The sequence below is a fragment of the Protomyctophum parallelum genome (genome assembly GCF_964188405.1).
Source record: "Protomyctophum parallelum genome assembly, chromosome: 16".
NCBI classification, from domain to species: domain Eukaryota; kingdom Metazoa; phylum Chordata; class Actinopteri; order Myctophiformes; family Myctophidae; genus Protomyctophum; species Protomyctophum parallelum.
Window position 1 is genome coordinate 20,307,731 of NC_139711.1, and position 18,109 is coordinate 20,325,839.

At 43.7% G+C, this 18,109-nt stretch overlaps 1 protein-coding gene across 5 annotated transcripts in view; it reads left to right on the top strand.

Moving 5' to 3' along the window:
• Positions 1 to 18,109, top strand: part of ldb2a (LIM domain binding 2a) — a 133,903-nt gene that overhangs the window by 90,140 nt on the left and 25,654 nt on the right. For 2 of the 5 annotated variants that reach the window (XM_083785845.1, XM_083785846.1), the window contains exons 4-6: positions 8,711 to 8,833; positions 14,356 to 14,439; positions 15,608 to 15,673. In XM_083785845.1, coding sequence (XP_083641971.1) covers positions 8,711 to 8,833; positions 14,356 to 14,439; positions 15,608 to 15,673 — 273 coding nt within the window. The remainder of the gene's footprint in view (positions 1 to 8,710; positions 8,834 to 14,355; positions 14,440 to 15,607; positions 15,674 to 18,109) is intronic. The other 3 variants (XM_083785847.1, XM_083785849.1, XM_083785848.1) reach the window with 2 other exon arrangements.

Genomic DNA, 18,109 nt, shown 5'->3' on the forward strand with positions numbered 1-18,109 from the left:
CATGGCAGGGTCGTCCTCTTCCCTGAACGCATACCAACATGCCATCCCCACTTCCTGCCTACTGATGCGTGTGTCCTCCTATAGCGATGACATCAGGGAACGACAGTTTTCTATATCTCTGCATTGTCTGCTTTGAGGCAGCTAGGGTTCCAGAGAAGAAGGGAAGATATAACCTCATTGTCAGCTCTGTGGCAGTGGCCGGCAAACTGTGTTCTTCTGGATCGGACTAGTGAAGAAACACGGGGAAGGTTGCCGTATATTAGAGACGTCGATTGGTGGCTCTTCCAAGAGAGATTTTGCGCTCTCATTATTAGTTTAGTTAGTGTGTTAGTCACGCCTCCATATATGGTCATGCCTTGTGACATCACACCTCCATATATGGTAATGCCTTGTGTCATCACGCCTTGTGACACGTCACGCCACCATATATAGCCGTCTATATATGAAGATCACCACACTGACCTCATCTAACCCTGGATAACCATACATGGAGAAGACTGGATCATCACATAGATCTGCATACTGTATATGGAGCTGGACAGCAACTCTACATCAGACCTCAAACCTCAAACCCTTAGAGCTCCATATATGGAGCTGACCTGTTCTGACATTCCATATGTCGATCCTTCACAACCCCGTCCTTCCTGTACTGACATTCCATAATTATGTTGATCTGACCTCATCAAACCCTGTATACTTAATACACACTCCATATATGGCCAGTACAGAATTCATTCCATATGTTGATCTGACCCCCCCCCATGCCAAAGCGCCAGCACTCGCCCAGCAGTCTGCTGTCACCCAGGCAGATGCGTGCACGTGACCTCGCCCTTTAGGCCTGGGCGCGTCTTATTGGTAGGCTATATATATATACATATATATATATATATATATATATACCGGTGTATATATATATAGTGTAAGTGCCATCGAGCCGTTCCTCTAATAATATATCATATTGGGACCCAGAATATGTGGGTCGCAACTCGCAACCCGGTTTCTATGGGTTGTGAACTTATTTCAAAAGTCTTTGAAAGACAAAAAAGAAGAGGTCTCGCACATTGTCAGACACTTGCCAAAAATAATTGCTCCTTATTTGGTCAACGTTTCGGTCGCTTAGACCTTCATCAGGACAGACAATTGTCAACATTGTCTGTCAGGTGAAGGTCTAAGCCACCGAAACGTCGACCAAATAAAGATAATTATTTTTGGCAAGTGTCTGACAGTGTGCAGGACCTCTTCTTTGTCTTTCAAATATACCCTTGTCAGGTAAAGCACAGTTAAAATTTCAAGACACTGTAGTGGACAATGTATAAATGACAGCAGGAAAGCTACAGGCAAAGACAGCGAAACAGAAAGGAATCAATAGGAGTGCAGTGGTTGGCACAATACTGTTTAAGTCAGTGTATAGGCCGCCGTGTCTGGAAAATGAAAAAGAATAAATTGTTCCACCTTTTAAACATACAGTAGCCCTATACAGTAATTTAACTAATTTCTCTGCTGGGAGGGGGGGGGGGGTTCAGGGGGATCCAACAAAAATGCTTATTTCTTTCACTAATTGTTCCATGATAAAATAATAAGGGGTCTCATGGGCCCACAGCTCATCAAAGCCAATGACCTGCACGTAAATTTAAGCCTTCATTTCCACCTAAACAGTAGAGTGTATATGATGTGTGGGGCTTTTAGCCGACTGCTTAGGATCTGCTCTTTACACTCAATTCCCCTCATTCACGTCCATCTTTATTCATTACACACTAAGGACATTCTTCTTGTGAAATAATGAAACATTCTACCACAGGTTTTTTCGATATGTCTCAAATCACTTTGGCCGAAATGAGCAGACCTATGCGTCTGTGACGCGTTGTGGGCTTGTAGATCGGCTATTTTCGGGGGGAAAAGGTTTGGTGTGTATACAGGGGAAAAAGAGCAGACCAAGTACCGAGCCAAAGGTCAAGTACAAAGTATTGAGGGTTTATGTGCGGGTTAAAATGTCTGGGGAAACACATTTAACATAAATACAATATGGATAAGGGGTCCTTGATCTGAAAAATGCTATAGTGTATATATATACACCTAACTTCATTTTGGAAGTAAACTCTAACTGTATATTATATACTTAACTTTATTTTGTAAAGTAAACTGTACCTAACTTGTTTTTGGAAGGGAACTGTACCTACAGTCTATACTACTACATGTATAGGCTACCTCACTTTATTTCAGAAGGAAACTAACTACGGTGTGTGGGTGTGAGTGTGCGTGTGCATGCATGTGTGCGTGCGTGCGTACAGTATATAAATATACACCTATACAACTTCCATGGGGGTGAACTAATTTAAGACTGCACCATGAACCCATTTATATCCTGCGAGACATTTTGCACAGCTGCATTTGAAAGCAGAGATAGCAGCTAGCCAGGAGGAAAGCATGCAAGGGGCCGAGATATCCAGTGTACCGAGGAGGCATTCTTTGGGAGCAAAAGCTGCCTCTTGTACATGCATGTTGTTTGTTTGTTTGTTTGCGTGTTTGTTTTTTTGTTTGTTTGTCTTTTGCAGCTACGCTGGAGTGAGCAGAGGAGCATGTGACTAGGGGGTGGGGGGTTCACTTGGTTAGGTTGGGGGCGGGCGGGTGGATGGATGGACGGATGGTGCGGGGCAGTGGGATGGGGGGGTGGGGGGTTCACTTGGTTAGGTTGGGGGCGGGCGGGTGGATGGATGGACGGATGGTGGGGGGCAGTGGGATGGGGGGGGGGGGGGGGTCTGTATATGCCCGCCAGCCTCTTTCTTGTTGATCCTCAGGAGACCATCTGCGCTGGGGGCATTGATTAGACTGTGTCTGCTGGGATTACATCTTTGCGGTTGCCATGCCAACTAATCAGCTGATTTTTTTCTCCCCCTCTCCTCTCTCTCTCTCTCTCTCTCTCTCTCTCTCTCTCTAGCTTTCTCTCGGCCTCGCTCTCTCCATCTATCTGGTGATCCGTTTCCCAGTCTCATGCGCTCCATCTCTCTCTACTCTCTCTCTCTCTCTCTCTCTCTCTCTCTCTCTCTCTCTCTCTCTCTCTCTCTCTCTCTCTCTCTCTCTCTCCGTCTCACTCTGTCTGTCTGTCTGTCGGTGGTCTGTCTGACTCTCTCTCTCTCTCTCTCTCTGGTTGTCACAGCAACGAAACATGGAGAAGCGCAAGGGCCCCGGCAAGTGCTGAATTCAGCTAAAGGGGCAAAAAAAATATGTTTTTTTTCCCTCTATCTCTCTCTCTCTCTCTCTCTCTTTGTCTAATTCTCTCCTTTCCTCTCTCTCTCTCTCTCTCTCTCTCTCTCTCTCTCTCTCTCTCTCTCTCTCTCTCTCTCTCTCTCTCTCTCTCTCTCTCTCTCCCTTTCCTCCTAATTGGCAACTCTCTCTGACCTGAAGTTCTTTTGTTTCTGGCGTCGTCAAAACACCCTCATCCTCCTCCAGATTAAATTTATTTTGTTCATTTTATATACGGAGCTGGTTTGGCTGTGAGGCCCAAGGACAGATGCTCTGAATGACGCCAGGCAGGAGGAAATATTATATTATAAATATCTGTACGCACACTGCTGTTTCACCATCGTGGTGTCCTCTAGTCTGTACGCACGCTGCTGTTTCACCATCATGGTGTCCTCTAGTCTGTAGACACGCTGCTGTTTCACCATCATGGTGTCCTCTAGTCTGTACGCACACTGCTGTTTCACCATCATGGTGTCCTCTAGTCTGTAGACACGCTGCTGTTTCACCATCATGGTGTCCTCTAGTCTGTAGACACGCTGCTGTTTCACCATCATGGTGTCCTCTAGTCTGTAGGCACACTGCTGTTTCACCATCATGGTGTCCTCTAGTCTGTACCCACGCTGCTGTTTCACCATCATGGTGTCCTCTAGTCTGTACCCACGCTGCTGTTTCACCATCATGGTGTCCTCTAGTCTGTACACACGCTGCTGTTTCACCATCATGGTGTCCTCTAGTCTGTAGGCACACTGCTGTTTCACCATCGTGGTGTCCTCTAGTCTGTACGCACACTGCTGTTTCACCATCATGGTGTCCTCTAGTCTGTACCCACGCTGCTGTTTCACCATCATGGTGTCCTCTAGTCTGTAGACACGCTGCTGTTTCACCATCATGGTGTCCTCTAGTCTGTACGCACACTGCTGTTTCACCATCATGGTGTCCTCTAGTCTGTACCCACGCTGCTGTTTCACCATCATGGTGTCCTCTAGTCTGTAGACACGCTGCTGTTTCACCATCATGGTGTCCTCTAGTCTGTAGGCACACTGCTGTTTCACCATCATGGTGTCCTCTAGTCTGTACCCACGCTGCTGTTTCACCATCATGGTGTCCTCTAGTCTGTACCCACGCTGCTGTTTCACCATCATGGTGTCCTCTAGTCTGTACACACGCTGCTGTTTCACCATCATGGTGTCCTCTAGTCTGTACGCACGCTGCTGTTTCACCATCATGGTGTCCTCTAGTCTGTAGACACGCTGCTGTTTCACCATCATGGTGTCCTCTAGTCTGTACGCACACTGCTGTTTCACCATCATGGTGTCCTCTAGTCTATACACACGCTGCTGTTTCACCATCATGGTGTCCTCTAGTCTGTAGACACGCTGCTGTTTCACCATCATGGTGTCCTCTAGTCTGTAGGCACACTGCTGTTTCACCATCATGGTGTCCTCTAGTCTGTACGCACACTGCTGTTTCACCATCATGGTGTCCTCTAGTCTGTACGCACACTGCTGTTTCACCATCATGGTGTCCTCTAGTCTGTACGCACGCTGCTGTTTCACCATCATGGTGTCCTCTAGTCTGTAGACACGCTGCTGTTTCACCATCATGGTGTCCTCTAGTCTGTAGGCACGCTGCTGTTTCACCATCATGGTGTCCTCTAGTCTGTACGCACACTGCTGTTTCACCATCATGGTGTCCTCTAGTCTGTAGGCACGCTGCTGTTTCACCATCATGGTGTCCTCTAGTCTGTACGCACACTGCTGTTTCACCATCATGGTGTCCTCTAGTCTGTAGGCACGCTGCTGTTTCACCATCATGGTGTCCTCTAGTCTGTAGGCACGCTGCTGTTTCACCATCATGGTGTCCTCTAGTCTGTAGGCACGCTGCTGTTTCACCATCATGGTGTCCTCTAGTCTGTACCCACGCTGCTGTTTCACCATCATGGTGTCCTCTAGTCTGTAGGCACGCTGCTGTTTCACCATCATGGTGTCCTCTAGTCTGTAGGCACGCTGATGTTTCACCATCATGGTGTCCTCTAGTCTATACGCACGCTGCTGTTTCCAAAACAGTGTTGTTTTCGTCGACTATAAAACTAAGACGAAAGATGTTCGTCGACTATACCTTTTTTTTCACTGACGAAAATGGAAACTGAATGAAAGCTAAGCTATGATGACTTAAAACTATAAGACTCAATATACTGAAAATTTCGTCGACAAATAAAAACTAGACTAAAATGTTAGGACAAGATATCCAGTATAAGTCATTCTACACTTGGTTGCATGCTGAAAGTAGGTGTAAAAGTGCAAAATCAGTCATTACGACGGCATCAAGGCACGCCAAAATACATTTTAATCGACTAAATCAACTGTAGATTAAAATCGCATGACACTTAGTCGACTAAAACTAGACTAACACTAAAACATTCCAGGTGACTAAAATATAACTAAAACTAAATGAAGTTTCAGTCCAAAGACTATGTCTAAACTAAAATAGTTCCAAAACAGTGTTTGGGTCGTGGACATTTTCTTTTATGGGTCACAATATTCCCCTTTTTTCCGACATTAATAAAATAATAATAATTAGGGGTTCATGATTCTGACCTAATGCCTCCTCCTATGCATGAGGAGTCCAAGCTGCTTCTTTTCACCTGACAGTGGGAGGTAGTTTTAGAGACCAGGATTACTGCATGTTTTTGTGAGGGTACCTACCCTAGGGGACACGGGGAGAACATGCAAACTCCACACAAAAAGGCCCTTTCGCCAACCCCGCCTCAGGTATGGGCACTGATGACGCGGAGGACGGAACACGGAACACGCCCCCACGGCCCACAGCGTACCCCGCGGGAATCAAACCCAGGACCTTCTATAGCTGTGAGGCGACAGCACTACCGACTGTACCACCGTGCCTCCAGTAACTGACATTTATATATCTAAAGTCACAACACCAACTTTGATGAGGCAGTATTGCATCGTTTAAAAAATATAAGGTTTTATTAATTTCCTTAAAAACTTATATTTTTAATTTGCTGAAAAATGAACATTTTGGAGTTATGAGGTTTCCTCCGGACAGCAGAGATATACTCTTTTCCAAGTATCTGTTTTCACAACTGAATGAATGAGATCAGTAGGCTACACTAATTCAATGTAGAATTGTCTTTCATTTTTATACATTATTTTGCTGGTGAAAACCGATTAAATAATCTGTATTATTATCATTTTTATGGCCGATATGGCCTCTTCCGATTATGCTACCGATTAATCGTGCATCCCTAAGAGAAAAGAGGAGTTAACAGGCATTTATGGGCACTAGATTTGCCTGTAAACCTCATGTTTAGCGGGCATATACAGTAATATACGGTAATATACAGGCGTGATGGTACAATTCGGGAGTTTACCGGAGTTTGTTGGAAAGTATAACGGGAGTTTCCTGTAATATACACATCCGTATTCCTGCATGCTTTTTTCTACAGGCCTACATATATACATACGCAGCCGACCACAGTACATGCGCGCTCTGCTTGCGCAAGTAATAAAGCACACATTACATCTGTCACTCGATCCTGTATAGGTTTGCTCTGTAACATTCGATGAATTAGACCCTTCCTCACCCAGGAGTCAGCCCAGCTCCGCTTATCCAGAGATGCAGTCATGTAAAAAAAACTTGACTATTATAACTCCCTCCTTACTGGCCTACCGGCGTGCACACTTAAGCCTCTCCAATTGATCCAAAATGCCGCAGCTCGCCTGGTCTTCAACCAGACAAAATTCTCACACATCCTCCCCCCTTCTCCGCTCCCTCCACTCATGGCTCCCGGTCGCTGCCCACACAACCCCTATATCTTGCACGTCTGGTCACTAAATACCCCGGGACAATAAATGCTCCACGCATCCAAAACTCTTCTCCCTTCTGGCTCCAAAACTATGGAATGCACGTCCCATTATAATCAGAACTGCAGACTCACTCCCAACCCTGCACTCTTCCGCCGTAGTCTGAAAACCCACCTCTTCAGACTCCATCTTGGCCCGTAGTACTTGCTGTAGCACAAGCCCTCAACTTATGTAACTTAGAGAGCATTTTATGTAGACATAGCACTATATAGTATATATGCGTAGTTTCATTATATAGATATATTCCACTGCTATTGTTCGTAGCTTACGTATTATTCATGATAGCTACAGTAGTATTTATGTATATGAAGTATCGCCATTTTTTTATATCTTTTTTTATCTGCTATTTTTTTATATAAAATAGCAGATCTACAAGCTCACAACGTGGTGTGAAGGCTCTCCGTGTTGTGAGCTTGTGGATCTGCTATTGTCACTACTTTGGGGTAACGAGCAAACATCTAATTTCTCTTTTGGGTTTTGCGCTAAAAAGTTTGGGAATCACTGCCCTCTGCTATCCTACTATAAATGCGCCACGTCTCTGCGTGCGTGCGTGCGTGCGTGCGTGTACGGTTGTAATGCACGTAACTCGAGAACCGTTTGCCGTACCGACTTCACATTCGACACACACGTTCCACACCCCCACAGGGAGTACAGTGCCCGGGATCGAGTCGGTCGGACCCACAGTTCTCCAGAACCACCACAAAAGGCTCTGGTCAGGCTCTGCCAGTGGGCCTAATCAGCCTAAATCCCCTCACCTGTGCAATTTCCAGCCTCTGCCTCAGCCAATTGATTGCCATGGCAACTCCACACCTGCAAATTGATTACTTAACCACTCCACTTTTCAGTCAGTTTGCAGAGATCTCCATGTGGGATACAGCAGACAGACAGTTAAAACAGGTGCTGTGACAAGTTGACAACGGGTATTATTAGGTTCCCAAGTTGCATCGCTCTCAAGTAGGCCGGTGGCCGACGGGCACGTACAAGTCTAGTACGTCCTAACTTAATAAGTCCTTGGCTTGAACAAAACCGAACACAAAAAAATAAACTTCCAGTCATTTGATTGAAATCAAGTCAATACAAGACAGATCCCTTTTTATTTCCTTTGTTCTTTGGATTCATACTTTGTCACAAGGAGGATTGGTGTATATATACAGTAAACAGTACACAGGTCTAAGTTAGGGATGCCACGATTAATGTGGTATAACGTTGTGTTGTTCTTGTGTTGTGAGATAAACATTCTGCAAGTACCAATCATCATAACAAACGTTGGGTATCGATGTAGATTCGTCATAACGATATTTGGAAGCCTGTACTGGGCTGTGTGCATAAACTGACCAACAATAGCTGGCATGACAAAAGAGCTAGCCAAACAAATATTGCTCTGTTTCTCCTGTAGGCTAGGTTTGTCTGTGTCCATGAACTCTCAACTCTGCTATATTTGTTTCCCTGTGTGTGTGTGTGTGTGTGTGTGTGAGTGTGTGTGTGTGTGTGTGTGTGTGTGTGTGTGTGTGTGTGTGTGTGTGTGTGTGTGTGTGTGTGTGTGTGTGTGTGCGCGCGTGCGTGCGTTGCACATGTGCGTGCGTCAGGTGTGTACTGAGGGTCGGTTGATCCTAGAGTTTGCCTTCGACGACCTGATGAGGATCAAGACGTGGCACTTCACCATCAGGCAGTACCGGGAACTCATCCCCCGCAGCATTCTGGCCATGCACGTGAGTGTGACATCATCAACACAGCCAAACCAAAAGTTATTTTGGTTTCGTTCAGACCAGAGTAATATAGCGTTGACTCCCATTGTAACAATGTAATGCGGAAATGCTCATTCTATCTCAATGGGATAGTTCCAGCCATACGAGCAATGTTTGGAACTATATAGCCCATAGGCACCCGCTTTGTGGCGAGATCAAAGCTTGTCGCTATACTCTCCTCCTACTCTACACTCTGGTTCAGACAATGCAGCAGCATAGATGATAAGAACAGTTGATAATGATTTTTTTTTTTAAGGCGTAAAAAAGATGAATGAAAAGAAGTAGAGTGAAAAAGAGAGCAAGGAGAGAATAACATTGATTCAAGAGCATCTGGATATAGAAACCTATAGATACAAAATTGGCCGCCGCAGTTCATTGGAAAGACCCGTATCGCGGATTTGCGGCCGCCATATTTGGGAATTGGGTCACGCCGTCACACTGTCACGCTGCTACTCAAAGTGACTACTGGCCAATCACCGTGGGTCAGACGCCTCACCTCGGCTGCCTCTTATGAGCCTTCCCGAGCTGAAATCCCGCTAAGATAATCGAAAATAGCAGATCTACAAGCTTTCAACGCGTCGCACTGCGACGCGTTGAGAGCTATTTTCGAGGCTCAAACCTGCACTCTTTATAGCTACTGGAGATGCGGTGTAACGACATGGATTTTGAAACAAATTAGTTCAAGGGGACTTCGGGGAAAAAAAGCAATTCTCCTGAATGCTGCCTTCCAGTATGGCATGGAAAGGAGTGGCATTTGCGTTTCTTTCAGAATAGTAAATTCGTGGTCTGGAAAGGGCAGTTGTTTTACAGACGGGTAAAAGGGCAGTTGTTTTACAGACGGGTAAAAGGGCAGTTGTTTTACAGACGGGTAAAAGGGCAGTTGTTTTACAGACGGGTAAAAGGGCAGTTGTTTTACAGACGGGTAAAAGGGCAGTTGTTTTACAGACGGGTAAAAGGGCAGTTGTTTTACAGACGGGTAAAAGGGCAGTTGTTTTACAGACGGGTAAAAGGGCAGTTGTTTTACAGACGGGTAAAAGGGCAGTTGTTTTACAGACGGGTAAAAGGGCAGGGGCTGAAGCCCCCTTTGTGTGCACGTCCCTGCAGACGCCCCAGAGTCGGAGGAGGCATCTACGTCTTTATGTCTATATGGTTCAAAGTGGTCTTGGTTATGAATAGTAACTATAAGTGACTGCTGTGTCTCAGCAGTCGGCACCATGAGGATGTTTTGGAAGTGATTTATAACCACGTTGCATTTAAACGCTAACAAAGCAGTTTGCGGGGATTTATTATTATTTTTGTATTTTTTTTTACAAACCAATTTATTTGCAGACATCAAAGGACACTGACGATGAAAATGGGTGCTGGGCTGTCGAGGGAGGGAGAGAGAGGGAGAGAGAAAACAAGGTCAAATGAATAATGTGCTTAATTCCTCAAAGTGTGATACACGTTCTATAGTCCCAGGGACTGAGGGGTTTGTTGGGGATGTCTAGCCCCAATTCCCCTGTGCTCCTTAAGACATGTTTAACTGTGACTTGTAGGCTAACATATCTACTATCTCTGCTGTGGAGGAATGCCTAAAATAAAATAAAAAACTAAAATACTGTTATTTAGTCATTTAAAAGGGGGGAGGGGTTCTTATTTTTCACTCACCCAATTGGGCTTGTAACCACTTAAGCACAACAGTATATATTTAGTCGTACAAGAAAATAGCAACCTTTTGCTATTGCAGTGGAAATCACACCGATTTGTTTTGGGGGGGGGGAAATCTTCATATGATACCCACAGTATACATTTTAAATTGGCCCCTCTGGGCATTCCCGCTAATTCCTGGAGAGTGAAGAATTGCGGGTCCTCCTGGCCAGATCTTCACACACACAGCCAGGGGAGTGATGTGTGTCGAGCTACGCTTTTGATGGTGAGCTCTGCTAATGAAAGATGAGACAGACACATCTGGATCTGGGGAAATGGGAATAGTGCGGAATGCAGATTGAGGGACCTTGCTTGCACTGATGGTGTACAGCACGCACGCACATTGAAACACAGACGCTTTGCATTCCTGTGCCAGTGTGGTGTAATATTTGAGCAGGTGAATTCATCCTGCCAAAACTTTAATCATTTTGTACAAAACAAAATGTTTTTCCATGATGACAGCCAACTGGAGAAAAGGACTGGGATTTTATATACAGTACCAATGAAATAGACGTTCTGACTTAAAGCTGCTATAAGCAATAATATGTGACATTTTTAATGACCTTTTTTTTTTATTCAGACAATGCAATGGGTAGAACACTCCCAAAAAATGTAGTCTAGAGCTGTGACACATCAAAGATGTTCCTAGAAGCTTTGTCATTGGTCGAAAAAAAGAAAAAACCCGGTCGTAATGACTAACCAATCAGGAAGCAGACAGGCAAATCGACCAATGACAAAGCTTCTAGGAAAATCTTTGAATGCAGATTGCGGCCCCTAGATAGCCCACAGAGACTCCATTTATTTTGGGAGCGTTGGGACCCATTGCTGGCTGTCTGAATAAAAAAAAAAAAGGTAATTCAAATGTTGACATATTATTGCTTATAGTAGCTTTAATTTGTATTCGGACGCATTCACAGCATTAACTGCCTCAGCCTCTATTTTGACTTGCATGCTACTGTATGCTGTCCGCATAGATTGACTGTTAGGTCCCTTTGTCCGTGAACCATAAGCCCCGAGTTGTGCATTCTTCTAATTTAGTATAGTCAATAGCTCCATGCGTCAAGGTCAGCAATTCATACGTGACCTGCTGTAGTCGTCGGAGAGCTATAGAATCACCTCTTTCCACAGAAAATGTGTTTTCTGTGACTCCCACCTGATTTCTGCCAGGAAGCCCACAGTGTTCATTCCGTCGACTACTACTACAACGAGAAATGTTCGCCGACTACCTTTTTTCACTGACGAAAACTGAATAAATACTAAATAACAAATAATTTATGATGACTAAGATACTAATTAACCCATTCTGACCTGAGATCAGATTCATACGAGGTTTCCACTGGACACACACTGGTCTGATTGACCCATTCTGACCTGAGATCAGATTCTAAAAAATGTCAGTCGTTCTTCGATTTTTCAAAAATAGCAGACCTACAAGATCGTAGCACGCCACTCGGTGGCGCGCTATGAGCTTGTAGATCTGCTATTTTTCAATAGCTAAAGCATAACATGATGCCAACACCAAAATGGGTGCCCGAATGGGTCAGAATGGGTTAATACTAAATATATTGATACTTTTTGTCAACATAAGAAAAACAACACTGAAATGTTAGGGAGGGACTTGTGGAGAAGAGAAGAAACTAAAAGACTAAAATATTTTACACTATAAATTGGGGTCCCAGGGATTGGAAATGCCAATACATGGTGTCCGTATAATGACAATCACTGCTAGAGCCTAAACAAATCAACTTCTCTTATGGGGGTCCCTGGCATATCTTTTCAAACGGGCGTCCGCGGGGATAATACGTGTTAGGTTGAGGGTCCTCGACATGAACAAAATCGAAAACCACTGTTTTTTTTACATTGTCAATCATCATTATTCTGATTCCAATGTGACTAAGGAACATGCGCTGGTTCGATTCTCTCTCTCTCTCAGACTATATCTCGCGTGGACATTAAGGGATGACTGGTTGTTTTCCCTCTTGACTTTCTCCACACTGAGATGTGGAGTGCAGATAGAATGATGCATTTTTCATAAGGCGGTGAACACGAGAGCGTGCTCATTCTCTATCCTTCCTTCCCTGCTGTTTTTTTTCCTCTTGTCAATATCAGTTTTATTTTTTGTTCTTGTATTCCACTGCTTATTGCTTGCACAGCTATAGTGAGAAGAGCCATGTTGTAACTATACACAATTCATATTAAAACAGACACTATTCCAATCACTTTTCTGTATTCTTTTGTATTATTATGTATTTGTTTCCCCACAGTTTAATGCAGATTACCCCCGGCTGTTTCACAGGCTACTGTAATGTGCAATCACACTTCTTCACCCATGTGTTTTTTTAATACTGTACTTCCTCTTGTAACTGGCAAAAATGAGACGAAAGCTGTGAATTTTAACCCATCTCCCACATTAGACACATGCCTACCGCTCTTTTTTATTTTATTTTGAAATTTCCCTGAAGTCGCTTGAGTTGCAGCAACTCGTTTTCAAGGGAGTCCTTAAGGCACAACATACAACAAACCAGTACAGTACAGTACAGTACAGTACAGTACAGTACAGTACAGTACAGTACAGTACAGTACAGTACAGTACAGTACAGTACAGTACAGTACAGTACAGTACAGTACAGTAAGGACATACACAAAGGCTCTTCCCCCGTCTCAAACCCACCACAAACCCACTAAATCAGTTTGCCTGTAACCTAAATAATGGAATACAATAACCGTGGGATTAAAATAAATACAAAATAATGTCTAGCGCTCTGCGCTCTGCCTACAAGGCCATCCCGCTTGCTCAGGGGAGATATTGCGCCGTATTTCAGGCAGTACAAGTTTCTCAATTGAAGAGTAGGGAGTAGAGTAGTCCACCAATAAACACAGATGTACCAGTTATATTGTAAGTCATTCACATAACTTTGTAGAATTATGTGTAATATGTTGTTTATAGCAGCTATTGCACTTGGAAGTCTTCAAGGCTCAATTCTGTGTCATATTCTACTATACGCAAAGGACCCTAATAAAGTATTTCCTGCTAAATGGAATTCACATTATAATTGCACCACACGTCAATTCAGGGACGTAGCTGAGCATTTGGTTGCCCTACTCGTAGGATATTTGTGCTGCCCCCGCGGAGAAATTAGTTATTATGAGGGTCGGCTTGGCACTTTTTGGCACATTTTGTTGCCCTACTCGCAGTGTGTATTTTTGCCCGTATACTATACGTAGCGACGGCGGCACTGCGTCAATTGTGTGGTTCCGCTGCAGTGTTGTTTTCATCGACTTAAACTGTGACAAATAATGTTCGTCGACTACCTTTTTTCACTGACGAAAACTACATGGAAACTAAATGAAAACTGAGCTACCGTCTTGACTAAAACTACAGTAAGACTAAATATAGTGACAATTTCGTCAACAAATACAAACTAGACTAAAATGTTAGGAGGGACTAGTGGACAAGAGATCCAGTATAAGTCATTTTACATGTGGTTGCATGTTTAAAATAGCAGATCTACAAGCTCACAACGCGTCGCAGTGCGATGCACATTTTAGTCGACTAGATCACCCGTAGATTTAGTCGACTAAAATCGCATGACATTTACTTTGACTTAAACTAGACTAAACACTAAAACATTCCAGGTGACTAAAATGTGACTAAAACTATAAATGAAAACTATTCAAGAGACTATATGACTCTGATTCAAGAAACTAACATCTAAATGTGCCGCCAAAAACAACACTGTTCCGCTGAAATGCTTAATCTCCTTTTGTCTCCGCCCCTCCCCTTGTCCTCCATGCAGGCACAGGACCCTCAGGTGCTGGAGCAACTGTCCAAAAACATCACTCGTATGGGCCTGAATAACTTCACCCTCAACTACCTCAGGGTGAGAAGACCTCACACTCTGCAACTCTCCGTGTGTTTGTTTGTTGTGTGGATTTGTCTGGACAGAGCGTTGCGGCTGGGTGGGTTTGTGTGTGTGTGTGTGTGTGTGTGTGTGTGTGTGTGTGTGTGTGTGTGTGTGTGTGTGTGTGTGTGTGTGTGTGTGTGTGTGTGTGTGTGTGTGTGTGTGTGTGTGTGTGTGTGTGTGTGTGCACATGTGTGCACGTGTGTGCATGTGCACACGCACACACATGCGTGGCAGAGATTCAAGATTCATGAGGGTTTATTTGTCACTCATACAAGTACAAGCAACGGTGTGGTGTGCGTGCGTGCGTGCGTGCGTGCGTGCGTGCGTGCGTGCGTGCGTGCGTGCATGCGTGCGTGTGTGCGTTTGCGTACTGTGTACAAGAGAAGTGGATATGTGTGTTTGTTTGTCTGCATGTCTGAAAGGGGCCATGACAGTCTTTGTGTATCAGTGTCTGTCAACCAACCCTAATCATGTATGTGGTCTCAAACTAAACCTCAGATAGTCTCTCTACACACCAGAAACCATACAGCTTATCCTTATCCTTATAGAAAATTAAAGTCTGTGGTAATTAATTACTGTATACATTACAGTCTGTCATATTTTGAATTAGGAAATAATATACGTGCATAAAAAAATCGTGTTCATATTATGGACGTCCCTTGTTTACCTGTTCCTGTTGCATTTTGACTCCATTTGTGAACCTAAAATCTGCTGCCATGGAAATACCACCTATAACTGTGTAAATGATTTATTTATTTATTTATTTATTTATTTATTTATTTATTTATTTATTTATTTATTTATTTATTTATTTATTTATTTATTTATTTATTTATTTATTTATAAACTCATGGACATTTACGTGCTGCGTACATTAACCCCTTAGTCCCCTAGAGAGACGCCACCACGGCATCATTTCGCTAAATTCACACACATCAGTGAGAAAATAAGCACTCTCTTTTTTCCCCCTTCTATATAAAAAAATCTTGTTGTTTTGTAAAATACACGTTTTTTTTTTTGGGGGGGGGGGGGGGGGCTGACAGCAGTGGCGCTACACTGGGTGGAAATGGGAGAGGTATATATGAGCGACTTGAATACATTAGTCATTATTTCACTAGGCTTTGTTTGTGCTTTCTATCCACAGTTGATGGACAGCTCGGATCTCGCTCCAAGTGGGAGAACGAGAGAGACAGAGGGAGAGCGAGAGAGAGTGAGTGAGCGAGTGAGTGAGAGAGAGAGAGAGAAGGAGAGAGAACGTGAAGGGGAGAGATGTGGAGCTGGTGGGAATGAGAGAGAGAGAGAGAGAGAGAGAGAGAGAGAGAGAGAGAGAGCGCGAGCGGCAGCGGGAGAGCGAGATCGAGAAAGAAAGAGGAGGGGGATTAATTGGATAGAGAAAATTAGCATAACATTAATGAACGCTCCCTGTTGAGACTCATAATTGTGCAAACCAGAGAAAAGGTACCCCTGCTTATTATCATAACTGCACAGTAAAGTCTGGAGTGTTGCTTTAACCGTAAAAATGGATCCTTGCGGGTACATTTTTACACTCAGGGTTAAATCTGCATTCCATATTATATTGTGTAGTAGAGTAGAGAGAGGGAGAGAGAGAGAGAGAGAGAGAGAGAGAGAGACTTGGGTGTTTATTGTTTTTGTTTTTCAATGGCAATGATTATCCTGGAATGCATCCACAATGCCATTCAAAGACAAAGCACATAATTCAAGTGTCCATAATTACAGTCGGAGTTGGCTCCTGTTTATTCTGTGTATTAACAATTCAGTCTTCAGACGGTCAATTTCCAAGTATATGAAATGGGGGATATGCTTGTTTCTCACTCACTTGCCTTTCCGTGGTATATAGAGGGTAAGTCGTTAGCCTCCTAACAATTACAGTATTGCTTCTGAAGACTAGGTTAGTTTGTCAAAATGACACGGTTTCGTTTCCCTCTGCCGACCGAAGTGAGCCTAATGTTTCAGGAATAAATGTGTTGTGTCTTGGGAGGTAAAGTAGGAATTGGCTGCCTTCGCGAGGTCACAATGGGCAGATTTTTTTAATATACTGTACACTGCACACACAAACACCATACAACACACTGTGACCACACACACTGCACAAAGTCCATCTTAACCCATCAAGACCTGAGACCGAGGTCTGAAAGAATATGTTGCTATATCCATTGGAAAAGCATTGTGATGGCCCCAAAAAATACAAACAACGACCAAACATTTGCTTGATTGATGTTTGGTACGTGTGAATGAGGCCCCAGAAACAAAGATTTGAGTTAATATTAGAATTATTCATTATAATGAATTATAATATTAATTTTAACTTTTTTAATTGCACCCTTGTTTCATTGCACTTTCAAGAGATATCTTGAAACTGGACGAATTGTTCAGCTAGAAATCAACATATAACTATTACGTCTCTGGGATTCAATCAAATTTGATAGAAGTGTTTTGAGCAATTGAAAACAATCACAGACAGTTCAACAGGATTTCTCACTATTAGTTTTAACAACTTGTTACGGTGGACATTTCCTGCAGTGTGCGTATACTGACTGAGCTGCTGAAAACCAAATCCGTCTTGTGTATCAAACAAAGAGAGCTTGTGAGGGGTTTGTACACATATTGTTATCTCAGCGTCACTGGCTGTCACGGTACACCCTTTCCTCACATTAAACGCTCGACGGGAACGCGCGCGTGTGTGTGTGTGTGTGTGTGTGTGTGTGTGTGTGTGTGTGCGTGTGTGTGTGTGTGTGTGTGTGTGTGGGGAAAATAAGGTCTTTTCTCCAGCTTTTTATCAGGGCTTCCAAAGAAAGAGGCATTTTCCTGGGGCACGGGGGTTATAACCGGCCTTTCTCTCTCTCTGTCTCTCCTTCCCTCTCTGTCCTTATTTCTCTGTGGCGTATTTAAGCCCTTCCATGTATTGGAGCTGCTGGCTTCCTGCTATTGCATGAGGCTGAAAATAGCCCCTTGTTTTCAGGCAGAGAGCCAGGGCTAGTTGGCTGAGCTTGGGGATGACTATTACCATGCCAGGAGGGGGGGGGGGGGGGGGGCACAGGATTAGTCTGCTACGAGGATGTTCACTTCACTACAGCCACATGGTATCCCAACAGTCCAGTGCCATATACTAACAGAGGGAGAAGCGGCATGGAGGCATTATTCGATTTTTGCTGCCTAATTGGGCACAGGCAGGCGTGTATAGTGGTTCCAAATATGGGTTTGATTGTTGGTTTGAATAGAGGACAAGACTATAGTGGTCATGCCAAGGCACCAAAGTGGCACCACGCAACGTACATTGTTTGTAGCCTAATTTGATACCTAATTAATTCAATGGTACAATTGTCATATTATATACTGCATTGATTGATTGAATACTTTATTCGGAGGTTTGTTAACAGTGCAGGTAGTATACAGTCAAAGGTTAAATGCTAAAAGGATAACACAAAAAAGCCCTATAATTTAGCCACACACATCAGACATATGTGACCAGATTTGACTGAGAGCCTGCCATCGCGCAAATTCCAGCTTTTCACCAGAAGAGAAAAACGTTTTTTTCCAAAATGAGTAAATAGCACAGGCAGACTCTTCACATACTAGAGCATGTCTAAAATAAGTGTCAGAGCTGTAAATATGAAATAAATGCTTA